Raw genomic sequence first — 14,110 nt, forward strand, 5'->3', positions numbered from 1 at the left:
AAGAGATGTGTGAAAAGTTGAGAACTAACTCAGTTTCTGAAATAATACCAGTTTTATGTGCACTGTGACAGACGTATCAAAAACAACTGTCTTCTATATCTGTGAACAGAGTGACCCATTTTCCCCCAAAGGGAACCTTAAAGTTTCATCAGAGAACCAGAACAAAATCAACTTCTTGCCAGTTCTATCAAAGCAGCTTCCCACACGCAGACTAGGGGTCGAGTTAGATTTGGATGTCTGGATCATGGAAACTCAGCAGGAGATTTGACTTCATTATTTAAGCCGTTTTTTTATCATTTAACTCTCGCAGTGCATCCGAGTGAAATCATTTCTCTCCCCATCCCAAAGGAGAACTTTAACATTCAGCAGCCTACACGCCTCCTGAAATAACTATCAGCTGTGAAAACTTTAAGCAGGCACTCCTCCTGTAAGAATGCAAGGCCTCCGTTTCCCCCCAAAAACCACACATAAGCACACAGATGGAAAGACATATGTATGAGCATGCAACACATGCTGCACACAGCCACCCACCCACACACACACACACACACATACACACACAGAGAGGCAGGCAATATTCCCAACAAGTGCAAGTGGGTGTTCTTGAGGAAAGGAAGAGGTCAAGTGTGTGTGAGACGTCAATAGACTTTAGAGTCTTTATCACAACACACCTCCAGGTCATATTTTTGGTTCGCTATTTACATAGCCTTCATAATCTTGCTTCTATCGAATTAGCTGTGTGAGACGTCTACTCTACAGCAGGGGTGCCCAAACTTTTTCCCTCGGAGGGCCAAAACTGGAACTCAATGGTGGTCCACGGGCCAAAAGCAAACACCTATTGTATTGTTAAGATGCAAAATGGTACCAGGATCCCAGGTTCCCCTAATTAAATATTATTTTAGCTTTTACATAGTTAACCCCTTAAAACTCGCCTACTGAATACAATGGGTTCATTTCCAGTAATACCCAATTTATGCATTTCCAAGACTGTTTAGGGACCCCAGCATGCAGAAATATTCAAATACACCATTTTAGAATAGGCAAAAATAACACATTTACACTGCATGTGAATATCATAAAGTGGGCATGTCTGTAAAAGGAGACTCGTGGGTACCCATAGAACCTGTTTTCATTCACATATCTTGAGGTTAGAGGTTAAGGGACCCCTTTGAAAATAGTCATACCAGTTATTCTTCGCCAAAATTTAGCCTAAATTTGGAGCGATATTTAGCCGCCTTTTCCGACAAGCTCACACGACAGGTTTGGTATCAATGGATTCCTTAGGTTTTCCAGTTTCATATGGCACTATATGAACTTCACTCTAACTCTAAAATCGAGCCTGCTACAGCCTCCGAAAGAAAGTAAAGTCAGTCGGGATCGCCGGTGATCCGGTGGGCCTTTTAAATAAAGAAATATAAAAAATCGCTAATATCTAGCGAACCTGATGGCAGGCCAATTTTGGCCCGCTGTTGCCACTTTGGGCAGCCCTGCTCTAGAGCAATGGCGCTAAAGGAACAGTCAGAGGATCACCAAAGTCATTAGGATTCATCATCTGGAAACCATGAATATCTGTGTGAAATTTCAAATCAATCCATCCAATAGTTGATGAGGTGTTGATATTTCAGTCCGGACCAAAGTGGTGGACCGATTCTTGTGAATATTGTTGCCATGAGGTAAAAACTGAGCAAACACAATCTCTTTTAAAAGGCGAACTAACTGGAACTGAAAATGATTAGTCAAATAATCAGGTAGTTAAAATTAGTGGGCAACAATTGTGATACTTCATCATTTTTCAAGCAATGATGCCAATCTTTCTCAGGTTGCAGCTTCATTTTCTTTGTCTTATAGCCCAGGATAAAAAAACAGATCTTTGGGGTTTGGACAAAACAAGATATTTGAAGATGTCACCTTGGACCCTAATTTTTCATTATTTGCTGACATTTTATGGACAAATAATCGATAAAGTAATTGGTAGATTTATCGCTTAATGAAAATAATCTTAGGTTACTCGGTTAGGTGATGTTGACATTCCTAAAAACCACATTCAGTTCACGTCAACATTTGCAGTGTTGTGTTTAAGCAGTTTGGGGTTGAAAGCCCAACAAGGCGTCTGAATTTCCTCCAAACCACACAGTCATAATTCCTTTAATGAGACTTTGGAGAGAAAGAGGAGGAAATGAGTGCATGTGTGTGTGCTTGTCCCTGCATGAGTGGAGACAGAAAAAGTGAAAGACTGAGAGAGAGAGAGAAAGAGAGAGTGAAAAGGAGGAGGGAGAATAAAGAAGGCTGAGACTGAGGGAGCAGATGCGGCGAATGAAAAGCCGGCTGGGGAAATGTAGAGAGAAGGTGAGCGGAGTCTGGGAACAGACGCTGGTCTTTGCATCTCTGCAGCCCGTCTCGGCTTGGCACAAACACGCTACCCCCTCGTCTCCAACCCCTTTCAAACGGCTTAGCCACGGCCCAAACCGGCTGGCAGGGAAGCAAAGCACTTCCACTTAACCATATCAAAGTCAGCCTGGCGCTGCACTGAAAGAGCATTTAGCCCTGAAATAAATGACTTTTTTTCCTCAGAAACAGCATGAGCAGCCGGGGGGGGGGGGGAAGCCTCGCTGCAAACTGCATGCTTATTTGGGCGGAAGATTTTCTTGTTGTTTTTATTTCCTATTGGAACTGGCTGAGAATTAAGGACTTGTGATAGCTTGACAAATTGTTGCGTTTGATCAAACTTGGGAGGACATGCAGCTTGAAAGATAACGTCAGCTCAGTTGGCAGGCTTTTTAAAAAAGGAGGGGAATTTAAAATATCAAGGAATTTACACTTGTCTCTAGAGTGGTTTTAAAGCCTAGAAAGCAAGAAGAAAAAAAAGATATTTGCAGACCATCTGGCAGGTAGAAAGCTTCTAACAACTGGAGATATCTCCTGACAGAACAGTCAAGGCTGCTGCTCACTTTGCTGCTCTGCTTCCGCTAGCAGATCCACTGTGGGTGGTATCAGTGTACAATACAGGACAAAAGACTGATGCCCTTTGACCTCCAGTCCATCCTCAACAAACCTGGAGGGGCATTTTTAAAATCACTGACCTGATTCTGTCACGTTTCACACACACACACGTCACAAGTGTGTCGCGCACTTACATGCATGGATATACACACATAAACACACTGACAGAAGCTTCACAACCACATTTACCCCCGATTTAAACTTGTTTCACATGTCTCCAGGAAACACAAAGCAACTTCAAAGCCAGATATTACTCACAAAATGAGATCACCATTATCAAAACACATAGCTCATTTAGAGGGTTTGGAAATGCTCCAAATCTCTGTAATTCACAGTTTTGATATTTTGGAGTTAAATTTCTTCATAAAACAATTCCAACCTATATTTTCAGAAAAGAATCCCCAAAACAAGATATATTAAAGGTCCCATATCGTGCTCATTTTCAGGTTCATACTTGTATTTTGTGTTTCTACTAGAACATGTTTACATGCTGCAATGTTAAAAAAAAACTTTATTTTCCTCACACTGTCGGCCTGAATATGCCTCTATTTACCCTCTGTCTGAAAGGCTCCGTTTTAGCGCATTTTGACGGAATTGCAACAGAATTGCATTGCTAGGCAACAGCTTGGGTCCATGTGTACTTCCTGTCAGCTGATGACATTCACATACACTGAAACCAGGATATAAACTGGGACTCATTTAGAATGTTTACGTTTAAAATTGTATCAATGTTCTAAATATTGTATATTCGTGACATCACAAATGGGCAGAAATCCTGACAGCTTGTTTCAAATGCAGAGTTTCTGAATACGGGCTGTGTGGATTTCCCTGTGGATTGAGCGTTTTGATACTTTCACAGTATTTGTATAGGACTTAAGCCTGCTTTATAATTAAAAAAACATGAAAATCTCACTTTTTTATAATATGGGACCTTTAACACTACTGACCTTTGCACTATCCAGAGATTTAAGTCAAGAAAACATGAAAACATGGTGGTTTATTTGGGTTTATCCTCCAGTGAGTTGCATCTATGGTGTGATCCACTAACCTACTGCCCCAGAGAACAAGCTTTTCTACCCACATTTCAGAGTTTTTTTCTGAATGAGCACCACACAATCTTATGTTATTGACTGTTTTTGAAGTTGCACTAGTCGATGCTTCAACTCACCTCTGCAAAACTTCACGAGCTGCTCCTCAGTGTTGTCTACCTGCGCCTCTCCATCCCATGCGTAATTACAAAAGGAAAAAAGTGCGCTCTCGTTTTCAAAGCAGATGTGTTGCAGCTGTTCGCGCTGCAGATTAAAGAAAGAAATCTCCCACAAAAGAAAGAAGCAGCCGCCCGGATGAGAGACGGATGGTCGTCGTTTGTTCCCGGCGAGACTCGACGCAGCCAGCGGCCGTCCAGACAAACAGTGAGCCGAACAAACACACTCCTCTCTGGGTCTGCTGCGCTCCGCCTGAACCACGAGGAGCCAATCAGAGGAGTAGGATGGCACAAGGAGGGCGGGGTCAGGATTTATTATGCCCCAACGCTCCCACACAGTGTGTGTGTGTGTGTGTGTGTCTGTGTGTGCGTGTGTGTGTCTGTGTGTGTGTCTGTGTGTGTTGGGGTTGCACCGTGCACGTGAGTATCTATGTGCGCGCATCCTGGAAGCATGAATAAAGTCTCTTTGTCTGTCTGTCTGTCTCTAATATCAAATCAGAGGAGCTTATTGATATGATTTTTTGGTGTAGCAATACTGCCAAATATAGATTAAGCTACATATTACCATATGAAAGATAAAATAAGAAAATAAAAAGTAACTAAAACCAGAAGAAAATTAAGATTTTAGATGTAAAAGCTTTCATGTACAGTCATTAATTCATGGTTTATTTAAAAGGAACCAATACAATGTACATAGACAACTTAAAAACAGCTATCTGATGCCAGTATCATAGTGCTTATAGTGGATGCTAATTTGCAACATCTGTCCCTAGAAGGGCTTTTTGTGAAAATAAGAGATTAAAACAGGAATGGGTACAGGAAAAATAAATAAATACAATAAAGCACACATTTAAAAACATTATATGTAAAAACTAAACATGAGTACAGGTTTGTTGCTGAATTAAAAAGGATTTTGTTGCTCTCTTAAAGGTGGTAAAGTTTGCAGCAGATTTCAAGTGATCAGATAGCGAGTTCCAAGACTTTGCTCCTCTCACAGAAAAAGCTGTCTGAGCAAAAGATGTTCTGCAGAATTGAACTTTACAATTGTCACTTGAAGCTGCTCTGGTGGACAGCTCTGTAGTCTCATGATGTATTTGCAGAAAGGCAGAGGAGCAAGTCTTATCAAACATTTAAACACAAGCTTTACATAATGAAAATCAATAAAGTTTGCAAAACTTAACATCTTGTATTTACTCAAAATGCGGCAATGATAGTACCTTACTTGCTTTTTGTCCAAGATATTTAGGGCCCTGTTGTAAAGACACTCTATGGATTTTACTACTGACTGGTTGGCCTGGGACGAGGCAGCCAAACCATAGGACAGATGAGTTTAGAAACAGCAAGGCACAGTCAAATGTCAAGCAATTTCTTATTATCCTAAAACAGTCTGCAGACGATGATGGGTGAGGGATGTCAATTGGCCACTATGACTTTTAAATATTCCTACTTTTTCTTTTTCATTCATACATTATTTTATAAGTTTTTAAAATTGAGTTTTTGTTTTATCTTACATTCTAGGGCTGTCCCAAATACCAATTTTTTGGGCTTCGAAGCTTCGGTGAGAAATATTCGAAGGTATTCGAAGCTTGGCGGAGCTGTCTCCATCTCCCCTGTTTCTGTCCCCATGCAGGACAATGTCGCTGTCGCAGTACTGTACACACACACCTCTACACACAACAAACAGCGATATCGGTCTGAGAATAATTCATACATGATAGTTAATGTTGAATATGAATAATGTTGTGGGATTATTCCTTATTTCATGGGTTATTTGGGGATTTATACATTATTATTATTATTATTATGTGGCAACGGTCAAAGCTTTGAAGCTTCAAAGCTTGAAAGCATTATAGGATCAGCTCTATTACATTCATATTTTAAAGGTCTTATTGATATCATTTTTATGTAGATGAATATTTGCAGAATTTGCTTCTTTGCAAATGTAGTTCAACTTTGGTGATCTTTCCGGCGAATCACCCACCTGCCTTCGCACAAGTGTGACCGTGCCCTTATAGACCGTTTCAATGGAATTGCATTGCTAGGCAACAGCTTGAGTCCATATTTACTTCTTGTCAATTTATGTAATTTGCATATAGTGCAACAGGAAAAAAACTGCGACACATTTGTAATGTTTACAACTGTGAAATGGTCTATAACTGCAAAATGTGTAATTAACTGTCAATTAGAGAGTGTAAACTGCATTTCAGTGAACTCAAACCCCCTAATCGTCATATCTTGAGTCATAAATATGAAGGACATGACCTCTCTACAGCTCTACACACACATACAGTACATTTGTGTTGTATTGCTACAGGCATTAGCTGGTCCTTCTCTACTCTCTCTCTTTGCACGCCAGTCCGGCCTGCAGGGCGAATCTACGCCTGAGCACCAGATTTAACCAGCTGTCACCTTATGAACTGTCTCGAGCATTTCTCTTTGCCCTTGTACTCTGGACAGCAGCAGCGAGAGAGAGAGAGAGTAGATACCTTTTCAACCTGTGGGTTTAAATTTAGACCTTTCATGTTCACTTGGATGCTAAATCAAACTTCTACAGGGGTACAGTACGACCTGCCACTTTCTGCAGTGTTTCACCAGTGCATGAAAGAAGTTTTATTTGTCCTCGTAAAATGTATTGACAGATTGTGAAAATGACAGTGTGATTATCTGTGATTACAAAGCTTAACAACAGGGGCTTTTTCAAAATTACCTTTCCAATCCGTTTCGCCTCTAGTGGGTTTACAGCGATTGCTTTCCCTCCGGACAAATTGAATTACATTGAGGGGAACCATGAAAAACATAAACACCTCCGTCTTTAGGGAGCTACAAACAGCGTGAAGCACACAGGTGCTGCTATTTGAGGGCCGAGGGAAAACACATTTCTGTGGGACGACCTGGCTTTATGTACAGTGACTCGTCTTGAGGGGCTCCTGCCAGCATAATTGCCCTCCATAAGTGGATATGCTGTTCCGCTGAGTCCATACAAATCCAATTCAGCTCGCCCTTCCAAGAAGCAAAGGGAGCAGAAAATGGCTTGTCCCTTTTAATCCATCAGTTTGGTATTAGTTAAGGAAGGGATTTCATAATGACTCGTTGGTATGATTAATCTTAAAGGGAAGGTTCAGGGATTTTCACCTCTTGTTCTTCTTCTTAAAGCTGAAGTAGACGAGATTGGATACGATTAAAAAAAGTTATTTTTATAAAACGGTTGCTATATCGTGACAGTAGTACATGGAACAGGTAACCTGAAAAAAATCATGTGCCTCCGTGTCCTCCGGTGCTCCTAACGGCATCTGCAAGATTTTACAGACCGGAGGAAAACAAGCAGTAAGAGCTGATCTGAGGTCCGCTCTCCAGCTGCTGTGTATGAGAGCCGGCTGTGAATCACTCGCGAACTCCGACCAAACGGTCAAACTAAGGGCGTGTCCAATCCAACCCCACTTCCTTTTCCTTCCAAAGTCCAACCCCTCGTCCTCGCCGTGGGAGATGGAAACAGGCAAAATACAAGATCGCCAAACAGGGCGATGTATGGTTGCCAGTTTTCTGCCCGGGACGTTACAGTTGCCATGAAGGCCTGTTATAAAATAACAGGGAAACGCGCTGGCTAACGGGGCTCTGGTGAAGCTGGGTAGGTCAATCCCCCACTGAGTGGATAACGGTGATTACGGAAACAATCACAATGACCCAGATAAGAAAAAAAAGAAAAGCTGGCAAAGAAAACACAAGCTATATGGCTTCAATGCTGGGAATTTAGCTGTTGTGAGATACTGTATATGTGCTGGAAGACGTACATAGGTTACATGATGACAAACTTCATCCGCTGAGGTAGAACAGGAGATGTAGATGAAATCTCTGGAAAAAGCTAATTGGACTTTATTATTTTTTAATTTACAATTTTAAGAATGAAAGACAAGGTTGTAAAGGCATAAAAGTTGTAAACCAAATGCTCAAAACAACGAGGCCTCCCTCTTCCTCTTAGCTTTTTAAAGGAATAGTTCGACATTTTTGTGAAACACGCTTATTTGATTTTTTGCTGAAGGTTTGATCAGAAGATTGAGACCGGACTATTTCCTGGAAGGGCACAATCACGTCACAATATGTCGTATTTACACTTAAATTTTGTATGGATTAAACAAACAATATATGTTGTGTTATAGTGGGCTTTAGAGGTGTTGGAAAAGAGCCATACAACCTATTTCTCCCTGTTATACTAAGCTAAGCTGACCAGCTGCTATATATTGCTTTATATTTAACAGAAAGAAGTGAAAGTGGTATCGATCGCCACATCCAACTCTCAGTAAGAAAAACGTCTATTAACAATTCCTTTAAACCAACTTCAACAAAATAGCAGTGTACTTTTGAGGTCCTATTCTCTCCTCATAGTCCCTTAAAGCTAAAGAGCAGCAGCTCCACATGTTCTGCATGTTCTTCCACAGCAGCCACATTTATTCTGTCACACACCTCCACCAAACTGACCCCATACCAGTCCTTTTCTGTCCCGGTGTCTTTCTCTAACGGTGACTCTGATTGGTCCACTGTTAAAAGATCTTTTGGGGACTCATACTTCAAACATTACTTTCTAAAAGAATGTAAAACCACTCTGCATCCTACTTTCCTCTGTACATTTTTTGCTATGAAATGCTGGGTAGAACACATTATGGGAACTCTGTAGGGTTTCTATAAGCCGCTCAGCAAGCGCTAACACACACACACATACAGACACACCCCTCTCTCTTCCTCCTAGACTCTCAGCTGCTGAACAGCTCAGCCTGTAATTATGGCTGTCATCAACAGCCCCTGACTAGCAGCTATATTTACTGAAGAACCAGCACGCACACACTCACGCACACAAAGAGAAGACCTACACACTTGCACACTGATACATAACCAGCTATTTATAGCAGTTGCCAATCAAAATCACAGCAACAGGTAATTTAGCATCGAGCTAATCTGCATCATCGGCTCTAATCCTCTCAAGAATTTTCTCAGGAAGCAGAAATTTCACTCTGGCTCATGAACAAAGTATTCTTATTAACTCAAGACCAAAACTTTAATGTCAGCAACTTTAATTGTCCAGCTTTCCTTTTGTTGTACGGTCCAAAGATGTACTTAAAACCACACAAAAGTGAAATATTTATATTGTAATATAACAACAATATGTGTTGGAAATTCAATATTCTCATTGTTACATAAATGTTCCTCGATAAAATGATTCATAATGAACTTAAAACATACTTTTTCAAGCTGAAATACAATTATTTTGGTCTCAAGACTCACTTTTGCAGAATATTCATGACCCTCAGTAAAACCCACTTAGATCTGTTTACTGCTCATAACTTCAGATCATTGGGTATATATATATAAATGTACAAAGGTATGTGTGCCCATTCATAAACACATTCATATACAGAAGATATGAATGAAACCAACTTCCACTGACCTCCCAGCAGAGAAGTTCCCTTCCTTCCGTATTGACCACAACTGCTGCTGGTCACCACCATCGATCTCCTGCTCCGCATGAAGCGCCGCATTGCAACAAACTCTGTGACTCGCTCTACCACCAATTCTTCTCCGTGTTATTCAGTTAAGCATTTATGTCCTTCATCTATAATCTATAATCTTACTACTTTTCTCTGTCCGTTTCTCTAAACATTTCCTTCGTCTTTGCCCGACAACTTCCGACCACTAAACCAGGATGAGTCAGAAAGGCCACATGACTGGAGGGCAGGAAGGTCAAGGCAAAGGGATGTACAGGCACAGCTGACGGTGTGTGTGTCAAAGTGAGAGTGTGTGGCAATGAAATGTCAGAGGAAAATGCTGCCTCCGCTCCCATTACTAGCGCCGTTTAGGTTGACTCATTGTTGGGCTTCCGTATTTTTAAATGCCGAACTTGAATCAAACTAAAATTCAGACATTGTAAACAAAACAGTATACTGTATGTGCGACTGCAGCTCTGAATACACAGGTGTGTCTACTGCATTGCTTCCTAAATATTAAATGAAAAGCTTCTATACGTCTGTAAAAAGTTGCATATCATACTGTGTGTCTCTACAGAGGTGAACCAATAACAGGCTGTATGCTGCCCTGAGGCACGGCTCCAAGATGTGGCTCCTTTGGTCTGTAATGACAGGTTGCTTGATGCAGGTAGAGCCTCTGCCCTGAGGGGCTCAGGGACACGTCACAGGTATGCAGACTGCAGGTGGGTGCTAACAATATCATCTCACCAGTGACCTCACAAAGCAAAGACATGTGATATAGGATGCAATATTCATAATTCCTTCCTTCTTAACGGTATCTTTATTAGTTTCTGACTATTTATATATTTTAAAGCTGCACTAATAAGCAATGGATCAAATGACTAATGTGAAAGGGGTCGCTCATGTCAGACAACTCTGCAGTCCCCCCCTCAGCTCTACAGAGCTTTTTAGCTTTTTTTGGTTTTTAGGTTTGCGAACTCCACTCTGATCTGCCCTGTTTTCAGCAATAAAAGCTTTGATAAACTCATTGTAGGCTACTTGCCCAACAGTAGACAGACACAATTAGCAACTAGCAGGTGAAGGAAGAGCCAGATATTTTTCTCAGGAGTTGGTGGGGACCAAAACAGAGCTAAAAGTAGAGTGACTATCGGACTACATCATCATGACATTAATTCATAAGGTGGTCAGAAATCAGAAACCAGCCCTGTCTCCTAAAAATTACATTCCCATACAACTAAACTGCTGTCGTGGATTACATTTGTCTTTGGCGTATCACAAAAACTTTTGTATTGTAAATCCACGGACGGCCGCAGCAAGTGACGTAGTACAACTAGTGACGCACAGAGCTTGTGACGTATAGAATATTGACCTACCTTTAACGAAAGTTATGTGGAATAATAACATTATGGAAAGTATAATAACGAGTATAACAAGTCAGAACGACCACTATGACTGGGTGGGGGAGGTTGGTGGATGGGTCAAAAATACACCGGACATTTCCTCAGGAGACTGCTATTTTTGTCACATGTGAAACGTAGTCATTTTAAGCCAAACCATGATGCTTTTTTTTACTAAACCTAACTAAGTAGTTTCGTTGTTTTGTTTTGATTCACGACATTAATCACATGTTTAAAACTGTTTAAAACTGTGACCGTAATCTGGAAGAAAATATGTTTGTTCCATTCCAAAGTAATTGAGAATGCAATTTAGTTGTATCATGAAAACGCAATTTTGCACGAGACAGGATTGTCAGAAATACAACAACAAATGAATACTATTGTTGCGCCATATCTACTTGATGTGTTAAGTTTACGAATAATTAGTAAACCATAACAAGTTTAAACGTCATTTCCTCGGCTCCCAAGTAGCCAAAAAAATCAATTAATGCAGCTTAAAATTCCAGGCTTATTTTACAAATAGGTGAATGTACTTCTGTTATCTATGATTTGGCATCACTATCTTAACTATGCTGACTAAAGAGCTGGATTTTTTTATAAACACCTTACTGTTGGGTGAATGTCAACTGAACAATAGTGATGCTGGCACAGAGCACGAGTCTTACACAGTCAACCATCAATTATGAAATTTTATAATTTGCCCATTAAGGAGCAAACTTCCCCCCTCTGTGAAGAGTCATGGGTGGTCTTTTACATTTCATGTTTTAAACAGGATTACCTCATTGTGAGAGACGTTCCAAGCCACTAAGTGTAAACCCTGCACGCCCAGTGTTGCCCGCAGCACAGATTGTCATAGTAACCACATGGGAACTGTAAAGGAAAGGTTAGCAGCTCAGTGAAACTGCCATCTTAGATATAAGCCACATGTAAACATCTGCGACCAAAAAACTGAGACGAGTTTACACTTATGGCTGAGACAAAGAAAGAAAGATTTCTACTCTTGCATCATCCGGCTTACTGAATGTTGCACCATTAAAAATTCACCTTATGAGTCCCAAAAATCTCTTTGTCAGTGAAAACTGCAGAAAATAATAGTAGTTTGAGTCTTTTGGCCAAAGTAGGTCAGTGGAGCCAACTGTCAGAAGCAGGAAGAGGGAGATGCGGAGCGGTAATATTCCAGCTCTAGTAGGTCCCCTCAGGTCACAGCTATTCCCAACACATAGCGGCCGCTGACGTACAGAACTGTCGTGTTCTTCAGTGTGTTGTACCGCTGTGGACAGAGACGACATCTGTGGCCAGACAGTGGAGGTGTATGTGTGGGTGGACAGTCAGTGTGTGCATGTTGAATATGAAAGACAAAGCGTGTATGTGTGCGAGGTTGCAGAGGAGTGGGTCAGTGCATGTGTTTTATAGTAGGGTAAGTAGATCAAGTCAGTTTTAAATCATTCTCCAACCTCCAGCAGTAACCTCTTTGGCTCTAACGCCGCCCCTCCTGTCCTATATGTCCACTGCAGCTCAGATATGCACTTCGACATTGATCAAATTATTCCCTGGTCAGACTGCGACACTGCAGGACTGAAACCACCGCTCTGCTGCAGGGAGAGTACATTAAGTTAGCTATGATCATGGCATCCCAATGAATTGTAGCTAATATATTCTTCATATGATAAAAGTAGAGTCATGTTCAGAAATATAAGAGCTGGCACCTGAAAATATGTGCTTGGATAGAAAGGTATTATATGCTAAATTCTCAGTGTATACAAGTCCACATTTGATCTTAAGGTCATTATTAAAGGTGCTCTATCTGATATTCAGAGCATTAATATAGTATCAAACTGTTGTCTATGTAAAGATATAGAGGAGTAATGTCTACCTGAGCAGAGAATGAAGTCACTCTCTTTGTGTGTTGTAATCAGAGCTTCTCTTTGCATGTGAGCGTGCCCCACTGGCTAGCTGACGGACGCCGCTCTGCACTGCTCTCATACGGCCGTTAAAGCTGATGCCGTCGTGTAATTGTAGCACCCACCTTCTGGTTCCCCCCCAGATAAACACTGTTAGCTCTTTGAGCACTTTCGCCATTGTCTCCATTGTTAACGATGTTAGCACCGTTAGCTAAGAGCCATCAGCTCAGCTGTCACCATGTTGAGAGCCGTGGGGAGGCAATAAAATGCTCCTAATCTCGCATTTAGCACCTTTAAAGAGAGTAAAGATCAAACAAAAATAAAAATCCATGTAGCATTTATGACAGAAGTTTCCTTTAAACTCTCTAAAGTCAAACAAGTCAATTTCCTAAAACCCAGCAAACAATACTTTATTACTTTAGCAAATCATTCTTCAGTACTAGGAAATAGCCGTTACTCTATTTCCTCAGAAATGTTTTAGTTTCTGTTTTAGTGGGTTTTAAACTTGACACGCCTAGACAAGACAAGCCATACAGTGCAGTAAAGTGAGCCACTTGATATTAAGATGCTCGTCAATATTGAAACCATTAGGTAAAAACTGCTCGACTACAATTTTTCTTGTATGATTCTAATCTGGATTGAGTTGAACCAGCGGTGCGTAAATCCATCATTCATTTCTTAGAAGTTCTTAGCAACTACCAGCTTGTAACTACAAACTAATGATTTGACTAAATAACTGCCAAAAATAACAGTTTTAGGGGAACAAACAATAACGTAGCCTTAAATCCTTTGTAGGTATGACTCTGTTTTATGCAAACATGGAGAAATGTGTGTTTCAGAGTTTGCAGTATAGATTTAGAATGAGAAGGAAATAAATCTACATAATCTAGCAGGTGGTTGGGTCATTTAGTCTAGTCTGTTTGGCATAACATGTAATTTGAAGTGTATTGTGTATTTTTGTGAAATGTAATTTAAAATCTTCCCAGTTTACATTATTATTATTATACAGCATTTTAAGCAGATATTTTCACGATGCTACCAAAAACAGTGAGAAATGCAGGTTGAATGTTTCCAATACCTTCTAATTCTTTGTCACACAGCTTTTCCAATTGTTTCTTGCATCTCTCTATATGA

The 14,110-nt window shown here is 40.6% G+C and overlaps 2 protein-coding genes across 9 annotated transcripts in view; one reads left to right on the plus strand and one right to left on the minus strand.

The window, feature by feature from the left end:
- Positions 1-14,110, plus strand: part of acot13 (acyl-CoA thioesterase 13) — a 195,218-nt gene that overhangs the window by 63,934 nt on the left and 117,174 nt on the right. The window lies entirely within an intron of this gene.
- Positions 1-14,110, minus strand: part of ripor2 (RHO family interacting cell polarization regulator 2) — a 76,677-nt gene that overhangs the window by 48,320 nt on the left and 14,247 nt on the right. For 3 of the 8 annotated variants that reach the window (XM_074612568.1, XM_074612567.1, XM_074612566.1), the window contains exon 1: positions 4,169-4,661. The exons of 4 other annotated variants lie outside the window; for them this stretch is intronic. In XM_074612568.1, coding sequence (XP_074468669.1) covers positions 4,169-4,646 — 478 coding nt within the window. In that variant the 5' untranslated portion in view covers positions 4,647-4,661. Of the gene's footprint in view, positions 1-4,168; positions 4,662-9,641; positions 9,873-14,110 lie in introns of those variants that run through there. One more of the 8 variants, XM_074612569.1, reaches the window with a different exon arrangement.

Source organism: Sebastes fasciatus, chromosome 17 (assembly GCF_043250625.1).
Source record: "Sebastes fasciatus isolate fSebFas1 chromosome 17, fSebFas1.pri, whole genome shotgun sequence".
Taxonomy (NCBI): Eukaryota; Metazoa; Chordata; class Actinopteri; order Perciformes; family Sebastidae; genus Sebastes; species Sebastes fasciatus.